This window comes from Macrobrachium nipponense, chromosome 23, assembly GCF_015104395.2.
Source record: "Macrobrachium nipponense isolate FS-2020 chromosome 23, ASM1510439v2, whole genome shotgun sequence".
NCBI classification, from domain to species: Eukaryota; Metazoa; Arthropoda; class Malacostraca; order Decapoda; family Palaemonidae; genus Macrobrachium; species Macrobrachium nipponense.
Window position 1 is genome coordinate 10,486,580 of NC_061090.1, and position 16,133 is coordinate 10,502,712.

The 16,133-nt window shown below is 40.9% G+C and overlaps 2 protein-coding genes across 2 annotated transcripts in view; one reads left to right on the plus strand and one right to left on the minus strand.

Moving 5' to 3' along the window:
• LOC135198609 (CLK4-associating serine/arginine rich protein-like) overlaps positions 1–16,133 on the minus strand; it is a 162,916-nt gene that overhangs the window by 86,676 nt on the left and 60,107 nt on the right. The window lies entirely within an intron of this gene.
• On the plus strand, positions 10–14,784 carry LOC135195689 (serine/arginine-rich splicing factor 4-like). The gene is made up of 4 exons (XM_064222088.1): positions 10–104; positions 956–1,117; positions 1,717–1,828; positions 14,560–14,784. Exons 1-4 carry the CDS (start codon positions 40–42, stop codon positions 14,782–14,784), a joined length of 564 nt encoding a protein of 187 aa, XP_064078158.1. The 5' UTR covers positions 10–39.

Below are 16,133 nucleotides of genomic sequence, written 5' to 3' on the forward strand. Positions count from 1 at the left end.
TGAGTCAGCGTTCTGGCAGCTCTGGACCAAGTGGCAGTCATGGAAACATCCTCAGGCCATTCATCTTCCTCTTCAAAGAAACGTCGCCACGTGTCTCGAAGCCGGTCGGTATCTCCCCCAGGCGGTGGCTAAAACCCCCTGGCGTGGCTCCCTCTTTTGTCTCTTCAGCCAAATACACAGACTTTTAAGTCCTCCTGACTCTACTGGTCTTGAACAGCGCTAGTCTAATGCGACCAGTACATTTCAGCCATTTGTTTATCTTGGCTGTTAAAACTTCTAGTGAAAAAGCTAAGTAACTTAATTCAATGTGGTAATAAGGGTGTCTTTGAACTTGCCATGGACAATCAGACTGTTAAAGCTGTCTACAGCAAGCATTTCTCCTAAGTGGTAAAAAGGTTGTGTGAGTTGTTAGGTTAGTATATCTTGGTCATTCATATCTTGAAACTTTAAGAGCATTGTGAATCAGATTTCTTTGTTGTGGTTGTTTGAGCCCCATGAATCATCCCAACATTATCATGGTAAGTGAGAAGGGGGTGATATGATGGTCTATTTTTGTGATTTTATATAGTTAGCATAATGTTCTGAAAAATCTATAACCCAACAGTTAAGGAGTATTCATTTTAACTTCCCAAGTATTTCTGGATACTTGTATGGTGGTTATACAATTTACAGCAAAGAGGATGAGGACATTTCAGTTAGGATGTCATTTTATTCATGTGATGTATCATAATGGTGTAAGGTAGGGTAGGGGTGTCAATTTTGTGGTGTTTCAAAGTTTTCCAGCACCTTGATTCTATTTCAAGATAGGTCAATTCACCAGTTGAATTTTTGGGTTTGGTTTTTAAACAGATATACATATATGTATTAATACTAAAAAAACTTTTGATGGACACCATGTACTAGTGCCTTGAATATTTTGTCTATATAATTTTCTTTTCCTGGCTTTTAACTACAGATCAAGGTCACGTAGTGGTTCCAGCAATTTGTGTCGTCGGCGACAGAGGTCCCGTTATTCTCGCTCACGTTCTCGTCACTCCAGATCCAGGTCTCGCACCCGTCGTTCACGCCGAACTAGGTCGTGTAGTAGATCTCGTTCAAGATCAAGATCTCGAGAAAGGTAAGTAGATCTTTCAGTGTTAGAAGTATTGCACCCCCATTATTAAAGGGAAGTTAGGTGCATGTCTTGACCACTAGCCTCAGATAAGTATGCAGGAATGGTCATTAATTATGAGTTACATTTATCATAACAGTGGGGCTTGACTTTATTTCTTCCTGAGATGTGTGCATTAGAAAACAACCAGTGTAACTATGTTGTCTAATTGAGCTTTCTAGTGATAACCTACATTGAGTGTTTTGGTAGAGCAAATATTCCAAATAATGAAGGTATGGAGGTATGTGGTGTCTTTTGGCTGAAAAGTGAGCTTGAGGTCTTCAGATGAAAAGTGGTTGAGAACAGTCTGTTTAACGTCAGTGAATAAGTAACAGGATGGAGACCAGTAGGATTACCCAGAAAATTGTGGAAAAAGGGCATTAGTTATGACCTTGATCAGATTAGAATTCAGGCAGAATGTACACAAGATGAAAAGATACTAGAAAGAAAACCCTTGACATTTAGCGTGATAAAGGGAAAATTACGCATAAAAATGTTTATGGTGATAATGTGGAGTGCTGTGTTATGGTATCAGTAATTTAACATTTTTATTTTTATTTTTTCAGACATGGTGTCAGCTGGAGGAGGCACACAGGAGGATCTCATAGAAGGTCGTATAGTCGTTCTAGATCTAATTCAAGGTCAAAAAGTGTAAATAAGAAGAGTCCCTCTCCTAAAGTAAGTGCCTACTTTAAGTGTCAATTGTCACATTAGTGAATGTGGATTTTGTATGAAGGATGCTTGCAATGCAGTGATATTTGTATGCATTTATGTAAAAAGTGTACTGTACTATTTAAATATTTTCATGTTTGTAATTTAGTTTTATATTTGTTGAGTAAAAAAGAGAAAATTACTTAAGCAAGATAAAAAAAAAAAAGATGAAAATGAGTTATTACAACATTTTTAAAGTTAGTGTAAATGTGGATAAAAAACAGGTTTTGACATAGGAAAAACCTATTTTTGGTAGTCGCTGTTGAGTCCTCAAGGATTACTCTTTCCATGGTCTATCCAGAGCTCCATGGTGACCAGACTGATGTCAAAGAATTCTTTTAACTGGTCTTGTGGCCAGGTATTGTGTTGTAATGATAAACATTATAGCGTGATAAAGTATAAATGGACTAAGGATAAAAGTACACTTTCTGTTATCCTCAGCGAAAGCTAATACACATTTTACCTACGTCAAAAACTGCAAGAAGAACAAGTGGTTATGTGCATACACATCGTTATATTGTTTACATACGACCAAAATCCGACCAAGTTGCCATTCCTTTATGTTCGTCAATGCAGGATGATCCCTTACCCAAATCCCATGTCTTTTCGTCAGGGAAGTAGGAGGGTTTTGAGGACTCAACATTTTTTGATAGTGTAGTTGCTGTCTTGTCCTCAAAGAGCTTTACAAAGAAATTGACAGGAGACGAAAAACTCTTGAATTTCAATCCCAACAACCCAAAAACATTTTTGGTCCACGGTCAAGCCACTAGTTTCAAGGCCTCATTCTTTATTCCAGGAACCTTTAGGTTTGGTAGCAAAGAACTAGAAACTAAGTGTAAACAAAACACATATGTGGTCACAGTAGGAACAGTGTGCAAAGCCATGTGACGAGACGAGTGCACGTCCGTGAGACGTTGACCGAGCACCGTTCCAAGACACAGAACATGACTGAAGAGAGCTTCATGAAGGCGAAAGATTCTTATGATCAAGACTTCTTTCAGGCGAACGAGAAACCCGTCCATGAGCCAAGGAATCCTTGCGCTCTTGACTGTCAACCACAGTTTTGTTAAGTGACGAATCTTCACACAGCTTGAACCACTGCTGTTTCTGCAACTTTCGACCTTTTAATTGGAGCCTTATTGTCCTTATGGTGATGAACTGAGGCAGACAATGGAGCATCTCCAAAAACATCAGCACGTATGTGCAAGCCTGAGACACGTCCGTGTATGGAAGATGGAGACTTAACTCATACTGTCACAAACACATCCGTGCGGAGAGACATGGCCGTTAAGAGGAGATGTTGACGCATTACCAGCATGCATAGGGGAGACCTGACCATGTAACAAAGACTAGAATGGCTCCTTTCCGCAGACTCCACTGTCAATCCCACGAATGCTAACCTGCGATGGGGAAGCACAACTGTGTGGGGCAGCTGGCGAAGTGCTCCTCTCACCTGCATGACCACAGACGTGCATGGGGGAGACACGGTCGTGAGAGGCAGGTGATGCACTCCCTCCACTCACAGAAGATGTAATCGCAAAGTCCTTGATCCTCCAACATCTGATACGATGACGAGGCAGCGATGGAGAAGAAGGCGAAGGAGATAAATATCCTTCCCTACAAGATCTCTTAGGAGCAGGAGGTGGAGAAGAGACCTTACGTTCACACCCCGTCTCCTTTGCAGCGAAGGCAGAAAACCTCTCTTCCAAAACAGAGTCCAGCCTCTTGAAGACTGCTTGACACAACGCCTCGGATGGCTCAGGGAGAGAGGACGACAACATCATAGCTGCAGGAGGGTGAGCAGCTGTTTCAACTGACGTCACAGTTTGAGAGGGTGCTGGGGGTGACGTCAAGACCTCCCTATGACCAGAGCTAGTTGATGGCCTCACTGGCGGAGCGATAAGGTGATACCCAGGAACCATAAGCAATGTTCCACAAGATGGCTGCATGTGAAAGCCAACGTAGAGGAGTCCAGAGGGAAGGCGAACCCCGTAGCCCAAGCGACGCCCAGACTGCCGCTGTTTTGGATGACTCCGAACCTGAAATAAAGGAATTAAATGAGACAGCCTTCTCCCTCCCAGGAAGAAAATTGAAACCCAAGGTAGAGGGGACTACATTACACATAATATCACCCTGTGGCACTCCTGATACTTCCATCGATGAATCAATGGAAGAAAAGGAAGGAGACACAGGAACACCAAAATTAGCATTAGGGAGAGTGATCGAGGGAGAGGGAGCAGCCGAATTGTTGAGACGAGGGGAAGAAAACCCTTCACAAGAGGGAAGAGTCGAAACTCTGTGATGTTCCCTCTTCCTATAAAACAACCTCCACTGCGACTTAGGCCAGGCACGACATTCCGGGCGGGGATTCGTCACCGCACAAAAATTAGCTCTGCACATACTGCAAGTTGTAAGCGGATCTGTAGCCGACAGCACCAAAAACTAGAGCACAGGACCTCTGAATGCTGAGGCCCGTGTTGACGAGGCTGTGAAGACACTGGGAAGCCATACCAATAAATACACACACATCAAAACACTGAAAACAGAACACGGGTAGAAAGAACCGGCTTTGGAAGGAAAGCAAAGCATAAGCGTCAACTCCCTAAGGTGGTTAGGAAAAGATTGGTGCATCACGAGGTTGTATACGTGGCCTCTGACCAGCTTTCACCCCCGTATGCGCAGGCGTTGCCAGATCTCGCATTCCTTGCTTTACAATCTCTGATGGTTTTAACCAGTTACCAGCTGGAGCTTAGAAAATATCCTATTGTTAAGACCTCAGGTTTGTTAGCTATGAAAAATACAAATTGATATGAAAATTTTTTAGGTTGAAAAGTTCTGTGGTGACTTACCTAAGCATGCTGGGTATGGTTGCAGTATTGTCAAACCTTCCCCAGCAATAGTTAGGATATAAGCCCATAGGCAAGACCCGTTTGCGTGGTTTGCTGTGTGCACCTATGAGTCAAGACTATCCATAGGTAAACCTACAGTGCTTGAAACTGGGTATAATGTTATGTCGCTAATTCTATTTTTTTTAGAATAGATTTCCTTCTTAAAAGGAATCCCATCTATAGCCGGGAAGGACAAACCATAGGACAATAATAATTGATGGCCAGCCGTTGTGTAATGTATTGTCTCCGTCTAAGAAAGCCTAGTTAGCTAATACGAGATCTTGATGCTACTGCAATCAAGAAGATTGCATACTGTAGCTTGTAGTTGTGGTTGTGTCGGGTCAAGTGAATTGAGGGGGCTGATCGAATTCTGAGCAACCTTGTTCAGGGACCAGTAATTGGAAGAACCCTTCTGGAGCGGATCTTTAAAGGACCGCAGAAGGGAAGTGAGTACTTCTATAACTAGTCAAATCATGAAATCATAAATCAGTGGTTCTGTTAATGCTGCCTGCCTTTTAGTCCATGATTCTTGTAACTGCAAGGCATTTGTCTTCTAAAGGGATAAGAAATTTAAAAATTGTTCCCTAGAATTTTTTATTGTGCTCTTGGTATGGATATAATGTAACTATATCTTCCATACATACTGGTATTGCCAGATAATGAAGTCTGTAATTTTGCACTAGATAACCTAGCAATGTTGGGCATGAAAATAGTTGTTAGTAATGAAAATATGTAAAGTCAAATATGCTTTTTATCTTAACTTTAAACGAATAAATATATTTTTAAATATTCCACTTGAGAAGGCTTTAATTAAAACAAGAGACATTTGGGCAGTGTGTGCTTGAAAGACATAGTTGATACAGTTTTGATCATTTCTTTATGTAACATCAGATGATGTTAGAGGTAAGAAGAGCAAGCATAAATCTTTATCTATGCTAGAAAATTTTATTTAATTAACGAATGTTTTGATGGTGCCTTTAAATGCACTATGATCGCCGAAATTCTTTCATTATTTTTTTCATCTCACTACCTTCTACAATCAAAATACAATGGAACCTTGGTTTTCATACATAATCCGTTCCGGAACCTCCAATGATTTCCAAAACATATGAAAACTGAAGCAATAATTCCCAGGAATGGGAATAAGTAAATAGTGTTAATGCATTCCAGACCCCCATAATATTAATGAAAAACCCATTTTACAGGGAATCAACAGTTTTGCAGACAGAAAACAATGAGAAATAAATGTAAATGTGTAAGGAACATTAAACATCACTCTTACCTTTATGGAAGACTCGTCTTCCACAAAGACTCATGAGGTAACACTGGCCACAATTTTCTCCAAGTTGAGTTCATTGTTCTGGAAGTCACTCCCTGACAAGCCTTAGCTGTAAGGCTTATGCAGTTGAAGATATTGAAGTGACCCTTTATGTTCATATCCAGTCCTAGGCTATTCGGGATAAACCACCACTTAGTAGACCAGCAATAAGATGTTTCCTAAATTGTTCTCTCATAGCCTAGTATATAGGGTATTGCCCAATACAGATTATTCTAGATAAATGTAAAGGCTATATAAAACAGCAAGTTACGTACATGTAAAATCATAGTTAGGCTAACTTTTTTTGTCTAACCCAGATTATTTATATCTAGCCCTAGGCTGTTTGGTCTACTATATATAAAACAATAACTTGCTAATGTGAAACTTACTGATATGATGAAACTATAGTTAGGCTATCACCTAGTAGTAGGTTATTCTAATCCTGATTAATTAATTCACTTTTAAAGGTATGGGATTAAGAAGGTGTAATTTGTAACCTTCAAGTTAGTCTACTACCGCATAGCATATTCTGTTTACTGTTTTTGATCTATTATATAAAAACGGTAACTTACTGATGTGAAAACCTATACCTATCTAGGCTAGCCTAGCCTATCACCTAGCCTAGGTTATTGTGTAATCAACCTACATTATTTAATTATTTAATTCCATTTTAAGGGTAGGTCCCTGGTAGCCTACAGTATTAAGACAATTCTTAAGTATACAGGCTATATAGGAAGGTTAAAATGTCTGTAGCCTTTCATCTAATCCTAAGGTCTTTGGTGTAACTTAGGCTGCTGCTTAGACCATAACCTAACAGGATATGTCCTTATCTGAAAGGATTATCTTTTATTAATAATAATAATAATGATATAATATTAATTGTTTTTTGTGGACATTTCTTTATATAAAACTTCTAAATAGAATGATAAATTCTTCAAAACAATTTTCGCTTCTACAAATAGCTAACGATCATAATAATAAGAAATAAGAAGCATTGATGTGTGCTGACGAAAAAGTCGATTAACGGCTCTTCACTCACTATAAAATCATTGTTCCATGGTCTAAACTCATAGATTTTACACTCTAAGATTAAATACTTGGTTCTCAACTTAGATGTTTCCATGAACTTTGGTAATGAAATTAATGAACGAAGAATGAAATTCTCGGAGCTGACGATCCTAAATTGTAAGCGCTGATGTGAGCTGGTGAAAATAAAAGCCAGCTTACATCTTTTCACACAATAAAATCATTGTTCGACAGTCTAAATAAAAATATTTTGAACTGGGTCTTGAAATTATGCACAGCTTTCAACTTTTCACGGCTTTTCACATACAAAAATTGTTGTTCTAGTCTAAACTAAAAAAACTTTTAACTGGAACTTAAAATGATACACTCGGCTTTCAACTTAGATGTTGCCATGATACTCTGTAAGGAAATCAAAAAGCGAAATCTTCGGAGCTCTGGTTTGTTATTGACCAGAAAAAGGAATGGTGGCTTGGTCTTTGGTCATATGTAGACAATATGATGGTGCACATAACCACTTCATTTTCTTATGGTTTTTGATGTAGATAAAAGTTATTAGAATTTGCTGAGGATGATAGAAAGTGCCCTCTTATCCAGAGTCCATTTATACTATCTTGTGTTATAATGTTTATCATTATGACACAAGACCAGTTTAGAGAATTTTTTGACATTTTAGTCTGGTGGTCACCATGGAGCTCTGGATAGAATAGACCATGAAAAGGGTAATCCTTGGACGAGACGGCAACTACACTATAAAAAAAACTTATGACTAATGAGAGGACTAATTTTTTTTTTATATAGAAGCAGTTCAAAGTATGGAAATAGCCATCTAACCACTGAATTGAAGGGCAGCTGTTGGATATTGTTTGAACTGTTAGTTTAGCATCATGATTTTTTCGCTTTGAAAGGTAGTTAGTACACTGTATGTGAATAATTTTCAATTTGTTGCATGAAACTTACCTGTCCAGAGTAGATATTATATACTGTATTTTTCTGAAGTCCGACAGAAATTCAAAAACTTCCGGCACACCATCAGTGGTCGGCCAGGTGGTTAGTACCCATTCGCCCCGCCGCTGGAGGCGGGTATCAGGATCCAGTCCCATTTTCTATTCATAATTTTTTCTGTCGCCGGTGCTGGAAACACCTGTTTCAGTACCTCCGTCTTAGGATTTGGAAACTTCATGGCCGCTAAATATCCTAATTGTCTGATTTATTGACTTGGATTTGTGGCTAGGCATACGCTATCTTAAATTGTTTTGAATATGATTCATTTTGTATATCTGAATCTAGTTAGGCTAGTTTCAGAGGGTGTTGTCTGCTAAGATAGGGTGTGGCTACCGAAAGCTTCGGTAGTTCCGCACTCGATATGCCACGAGGTCTATGTGTTCTTGCGTTCTTTGGTTGAGGATTTGTCATGTAAGGAGTGTGAGACTTTGTCTAATTCCATAAGGAAGACGTATGATTCATATGTACGCAATTAATCAGTAAACAAAGTCAGGGGTAGGCTAACCTACCTGTAGACTATTTTGCCTAACCCTGTAGTATGGCCTACGGGCTATAAATATCTCGTGAGGTAATGCCCTTTACGTTATAGATTCCATCTGTATCTTGGAATCTAAGGTGCTCGCTCTCCTATCATTGTGGTGAAAAGTTGCTACTTCTGTAGTTGTTACTCCTAACCCTGTAATGTTGCCTTCGGGCCCTAAACAGTTTCTGTAGAGGGTATTGACCTTTCTCTGATACTCTATCGATTTGGTAACTTAGAATTGAAAGTGCTTGGCTTTGGAAAGCAAAAGTGAAGTGGCTAAGTGGCAGTGACAGTGCCCCTTGTGTAGTGGAGGGTGCGTCAGATCGGCCTTATTTCGCCTCTAGGCCGGGACCTCTGCTTGACTCCCAGGAACAGGGAGAGAGCATGTCGAAAGCCGAAGGAGGGGTTTACGAGGAACTCCCACCGATCTGACGTGCCTTCGGCAGACCTGAAGTTACTCCTAGGCTGCCAAAGTGCGTGCACGAATCGTGAAGGATTGCTTCTCGTCTCCGACGAAGCGTCCTCCCTGCGCAGGGTTTGGAGCTTTCGGAAGGACTCGCGCCCTCTAAATAGAAGCTTTATAGAAGAGGACGTTTCACGTCCTCTCCTCTCTCTATCGTCATGCGTTGCAGTGAGAAGTAAGAAGGCGAACGTCGCCTGAACTCGTGTACGTCCTTTCCACCGAGAAAAGGGAAAGCAAGTCATATTAGCAGGACGCTTTTGAGCGCGGACGTCTAGCTTTGTTGCTGTGAGAATAAGAAGGCGTTCCCTCGCCCCGCGTATTCTCACCACGATCAACCCCTTCACCTGAGGACTGCTTCGTGCAGTGCCGGTTTTCTCTCCCGAGATGTCTAATGCTCTTCCCTGAAGGCAGTTTCGCTTGCATTGACGCCTGTCAGGAGCGTGACGCTTTTCTGCACGCTTTTTTTTTTGACGCTCGGCTTGGACGGGACGTTCGGATGGACGCCAGGTGCGCGCGCGGATGCACGCCAAGCGCGCACCAGTAGACGCCGAGGCCGAGCGAACGCCAGTGGATACCGCCGCGCGCGCGGGCGGCCGAGAGTGCTCGCTGCTACGCCAGTGGACGCCGAGCGGGCGCGCCGAGAGTGCTCGTGCTCGCCAAGGACGCCGAGCGTGCTCGCTGCTAGTCAGTGGACGCCGACGCGCGCACGCCAGGTGTGTCGCCTGGCTGAACGTTTCTATTGAAGTCTTCAAGCTGATTTGGGCCTAAAGATTTTTTACCTAACTTCCGTGATCCCTCACATCGCCTGAAGAAGAATGTTGAGTAAGCAGTGCTTCGGAGGAAGCTTAAAGTGGAAAAAGGCAACTCTTCCGTTTTCGAAACCCAGCAAGACCACGGGTTTCGTGAATTATAGAGGTCTTTGTCAGTAATATTGCTTTTCGTAAAGTCCAGGATTGGATGGAGTTATGGAAAGCTCATAAGGAAAGATCTCTTTTGCTCTACCGCAGTCAAGACTTTGCGGTAAGGCAGCTATGGGTTATGTAAAGCTCGACGTCCTGCATGTCAGGACTCTCGGCAACGTTCAGTAGGATTCTTGCAAAGGCACTCATCAAAAGGAGGAAAGCGCAAGACAGGACTTCCTTTGCCATACTGCCAATAAATTTTGATACGGGAGAGGAAGCTGGTTGGAGAGTTTCTTCCTCTTGCCCAGGATAATTTTGCAAGCTTTTTAGCTCATCTGAAAGGGCTTTTTCAGATGATTGATTTTGTTAGTTCCTAGTCGGGACTTACGCTGCCTAATTGAACATCGTCGTTCTACCTGTCGTAAGCCGTCTCTTAACAGGATTCTTGCCCCTTCCTCGTTTGAGACGGGTAACCCCCCCCCGGGTCGAAAATAAAATGCTCGACTTCCTGGATTACGTTTTGTCAATTCATGAATTTCCCCCATGACAATTATACTATCGTTTTGTCAAGTAAGTGGGTATCCCCTCATTGACAAATATCTCTTTGCGTCCCTTAAATGGTTGTTACTCATTGACAAACTTCTCATTAACCTTTATATTGCGTAAGCGGATAAGCTCTTATTGACAAGATTCGGAAGAGCTCTCATTCATCATTCGCAGACTCGTACAAGAAATAGACTTGTAGACTACGTCAATGAACGCTTATGTCCAATAACATAAGAAGCTGAGCTGTCCGCTTCAATTCTCTTGAGTTTTGTTTATGAAACTTGCCTGTCAGATATGTATGTAGCTGTATTTCCGAATTCAGCTATAGATATATGTCTGCCAGGTAAGTATAAAAAAAACTTTATTGCAATATAATATCATATTTTGCCTTGCGTTATTTTACTACTGGTTGGCTCAAGTCATATACGCTTGCTGTAGTTACCTCTTCGGATGGCAACCGAGAGGTCTATTGTCTATTAATTTAAGGGACATTTAATCGTTACTCCCTGCAGCCTTCCAGGAGTTTCCGATTTATCTTTTACCGTTGTATGGTAGTGTTCTGACGACACAAACGCATCTATATATTTAGCGTTTCTGTTTCGCTTAAATATACCAGCTTGAGAGTCTCTTTATGCTAAAAATTACGGACCTATTTCTTCGTAGAATAGAGGGTAGCTGGCAACCCAGGCATAAAGTTAAGAGACGACGAACATCGTAAGCTGCTGCTGTCACTGTCCTCTCCGCCAGTCCAAACGACGGCAGTACCAGCTCGTTCGATGTCATGCGCTGTAGGTTACGTCTCTCTCTCCTGCGGGATTGACTGACTAACCAGTATCTCTGTGATGGCAGTTACGTCTCTCTCTCTCCTGCGGGATTGACTGACTAACTGTATCTCGCCCTACAATCACGGACTTTAGCCTAAGATTGAGGGGATTTCTTACATGAATGAATAAACATTGCATTCGTTTGCTTACTATGTTCTCAGAGATATCTCTTACTCCTTTCGGTGCTCGTTACCGCACGGTATAGGACTACGAGTCTACCAGCAACATTTCACTATTATATGCTCTCCTGCTTAGGCAAAGCACAGCCTTTTTAGGGAAGTAAACATACTGTGTGAGGGATGGATGAGCTTGCTGTGGACCATTCCTTCCTAAAGAAGTTTGTTTCCCTGAATAGACTGCAATTCAGACCTCTACAGTTTTTTCCTACCGGGAAACTGAAATTTTATTAAAGATCTAGGAATGATTCTGAACATCTCTCGGTGCGTTAAGTATCACTTGAGGTGATAGAAAGAAGGTGCCGGACATCTGGAGAGGGTTTCAGATGTCCTGGATCATAATCTGAAAGAAGTGGAAGCAATTCTGTCGTCCCTCCAGTCCTCGAAACGAGTTTTTGGAACCAGTGGTCCATACAAACTCTGATCTTCCACAGCTCTCTCATATCTTAGGAAGTATCTTCTCTCGGTCCCTGTTCGGGTTTTACGAGAAAGAGCCTATTATAACAACCAGACGTAGAATGTAACGATCCTCTAGAGGTTCGTTACAGGATTGCAAAAGTCCGTACGAATCGTCTCGATCGACGGCAGCAACTACTGACTTCCGAGTGGAATCTTTCTTTAGAAGTATGTTGAGAGTTATGGAGACTTTAGGGACGTCCTTTCATACATCTCTTCGTCTATGATATTGAACAGGGATGGATGTTTTGTCTCTTTCCCTTTTTCAACACGCTTAGGAATGTAATAAGATGATTTATACCATCACAGGGAGCGACAATGACGCTATCGCCCCATGTTGGCCTTCAAGATCCTAGATTCACAGAGGTCACGTCTTCCAAGGACCTTTTTCCGAGAGAGTCGGTCTACTTTAACACGAAAGGTACCTATAACCTCTCCGCTCTGAGTCTGACTACGTTCAGACTATCGAGATGTTTGACAGCATAAGATTGCCGTCTTCCCTTTCCGTTTGAAGAATGGGATAAGCTGGCAGTCACAACTATTAAAGAATACGCAAATATGTTTGTTGACGGCCTTTGGGCTCAGAGATTTGCTTCTGTCAAACAACAAAGCCCTTCACGATCTTTGAGTTCTGTGGAATCTCGAAACTCGCTCACCATCTACTTTTTGTCTCACCTGTTTTCCTCGGAGTCAGACACTCGTGCGAGATCAGGAGACACATAGTAGCCCTGAGTTTCTTGTTGACGAAGTCGGTTGCGTTTACACACCCCCGATGATCGTTTAAACATGAGACCAGGTTGGACTGTCAGGCATTCGTCCTTCGGGACTGAATCGCCTTTTTGCTCCTCGCTCCTTTCTCCTGGCACCAGAAGCTCGAGTCAGGAGTGGCTCAGGAGTTGATTCGCTAACGGACGTTGGGTTGCGTTCATACCCCAAGGTTGCTTAGCTTGAATCGCCCAGGCAGTCCAGACCACTCATCCTTCAGCGAAGAATAGTGCCTTATGGTCTTCAGGGTACAGCCTTGCTGTCCTTGATGCTCTGACTGGTCAACTGGTCGGTCACCTGACTTTAGTACAGACTGACTGACTGTGCATGTCCAGATCGAAGCTTTCAATATGGAACTTAGACATAGTCTGAAGTTCTTGATGTCAAAGCATTCGAACATCTCCTACCTGTTAACTTCTTGCACGTGATCAGGAAGGCCCTTTTCTAACCACCCTAGATACGACAAAGAGGGTTAGTGAGGTTTTCAGCCATCGTCAGAAGTTTTGGCATTAGAGAACACAAGGCGGTGCGTTCTCTAAGCCTTCCGTTGTGGCCTAAGAATGGAAACCCGTCTTGTTTCTTGGGCCAGGTGAGCTTGGAATCCAAATGGATGGCACAAGTTATTGGGCAGGTGCCAGAGAGAGTCCTGTGCCTGTCAGGTCTCTCAAGTTTTATCTACATAAAACTCAAGAAAGTCGAAGTCGTACGGACAATCTGCAGTGTTCCGAAAAGACCAGACTTGCCCATATCGAAGAACACCCTGGCTTTATTGTTAAGGAGTTCTTTCAAAAAAGCTCCTTCATTGTGTTGGCACAAAGATTTTGAAATCTTTTGATTTGAATGCTCACGAGGTGAGGGCGTGGCCTCGGAAGCATTTCAACAAAGAGCATGGCACTCAGCAACATCCTGAGTACCATGTTTTAGCAAAGCAAACTCTGTGTTCAATTCACACTCCCTGCGAGATGTGAAGATGGCATATGAGGACTGCTGCTCGCTAGGGCCATACGTGTCTGCAGACCACAATCTTGAGGGCAAGTAGTACCACTATCCCTATCCTGTAGAAAATGGTTAGGAAGAGCTCTTAATTTAGTAGTTGAGTCGCCGACAACGGTGACTTCTTAACTCTTAAGCCTTAGTTAACACACCTTAACTTTGGCTAGGTTGGTCAGGTGGTGATATATATTTTTATATATATATTTATTTTACTTCTTAGCCCTCATGGTATGGTCAATATGGTATCACGTCGTCGGTTGGTCTCGCCCCTGTTGACAGATCATCTGGAGTGCACCAGCTATATAGGTCTCTACCCTCGCTGGCAACTCTAGTAGCACAAGCAGACTTACGTGGCAATAACCACGAAGCCAGCAATGCTAACAGGTGGAACCAAGATGTAAATCATCTGCATGCATTTGTTTCCCAAAATCCTTCTATTCTGTCCCTTCCCATTTCCAACGGTGGGATTCAGCTTTATATTATATATCTGACAGGTAAGTTTCATGAACAAAAATGATATTGTTATGATACAATAAAGTTTGTTCATACTTACCTGGCAGATATATATAATTAAGTACCCACCCACCTCCCCTCAGGGGACAGTGGAAATAAAAAATTATGAATAGAAAATGGGACTGTTCCTGATACCCGCCTCCCAGCGGCGGGAATGGGTACTAAACCACCTGGCCGACCACTGTGTGTGCCGGAAGTTTTTGAATTTCTGTCGGACTTCAGAAAATAAAGCTATATATATACTGCCAGGTAAGTATGAACAAACTTTATTGTATCATAACAATATCATTTTTATGATGACAGGGCAATAACAGTACCACTGTTGCACCAGCATCTCGTATTGGTCTGCGGGTGTCTCCAGACCCCCCTGTGAAATTGCCTTCACCGCCATGCCGTCGTTATTATGGACGACGGGGTGCAGAGAGCCATTCAGAAACTGCCTCTGAATCAGAGACAGAAGACTCTAAAGCTTCAAGTACAAATGCAGCACAACAGCAAAATAGTGGTGGTGGTGGCAAACAAATCTAACAAAATATGTAAGTTTTTGGTTCTCTGTACTAAAAGTAGGTACTAGTATTATATTTGATTTAAATAAATTACCCATTTTGAAATATTACTTACCGTATATTTCCGTGTTATAAGACGACCCTTTAGATAAGACAAGGTAAAAAATTATGGGAAATTTTCACGAATTTATCTCATATGTAGTATAAGATGACTGCTAAATTACAAAACCATTTGTGTACCATAAAGTAGCTTTTGGTCATCTTATATACTTGCGTATCGTGTGACTTTTGGAGACCTAATTTTGAAGCTAATTTTAAGGAGGTTGCATCATAAATGAGTTATAAAATTAACATATGTAATGTTCATATATTAGTATTGTAATATAAAATACAAATATTATAACAAATCTCTATCTTTTAAAAGGATCTTTTAAAAAGCAATGCTTTACTTCACTGTATCCAATAATCTTGTATGTACAGTATTCTCATATTACTACTGTATTATGAAATAAAATACAAACAAAGCGATCTTGCTCCAGTCGCATTGTTTAGGTTTTTGTGAAGCTTTTGTTATCTGATTCAGTTGTTCTTATCAAATTGGCTGTTTCTTGTTTGGTTGTTTGTAGCTGAATGCATTTATGCAACTGGTATATTATCTCTAACAATATATATATAGATATATATATATATATATATATATATATATATATATATATATATATAGATATTTATATATATATATATATATATATATATATATATATGTATATGTATGATATGTATATGTATATGTAATATGTATGTATATGTATATGTATATGTATGGTATATGTATATGTATATGTATAGTATAGTATAGTATAGTATAGTATAGTATAGTATAGTATAGTATAGTATAGTATAGTATAGTATATATAATATGAACTGAATCACGAAAGTTTGGAACGTGATAAATCCATAAATAGAGGTATAAACCACGTAGGAAAAATAAACTACAGAGTTTCTGCAAGATCTTTCGACTGAACGTCCTTTACTCAGCAGACAAACTGACTTACATGAGAAATTGAGGGTACAGAAAGGTCGTATAACTGACAGATAGGGATTATAAGGAGATTAGTACCTAGAATCCGACACACCTGGAGAATGAGTAACCTTTCCAAACAAGCATAAACATGGGTACAATTTAAGAACAAAAAGATTAAGTCCAACTGCTCAGACACAGGGACAAGACAATTAAAGGATTAAACAGGGTGATAGCTGTCCACAATCAGATCTTTGGTAAACAAAAACTTATTCACAAAACATATTAAACATACATATACAAAGAAATTATCTCCAAGACAACTAATTTGTATTTAAGTCTGTAATTAT

Coding starts and splice junctions, on each gene's coding strand:
- LOC135195689 (XM_064222088.1), top strand. CDS start 40: ATGGAAACATCCTCAGGCCATTCATCTTCCTCTTCAAAGAAACGTCGC. Junction 105..955: donor CGCCACGTGTCTCGAAGCCG/GTCGGTATCTCC, acceptor TTTTAACTACAG/ATCAAGGTCACGTAGTGGTT. Junction 1,829..14,559: donor AGAAGAGTCCCTCTCCTAAA/GTAAGTGCCTAC, acceptor TTATGATGACAG/GGCAATAACAGTACCACTGT.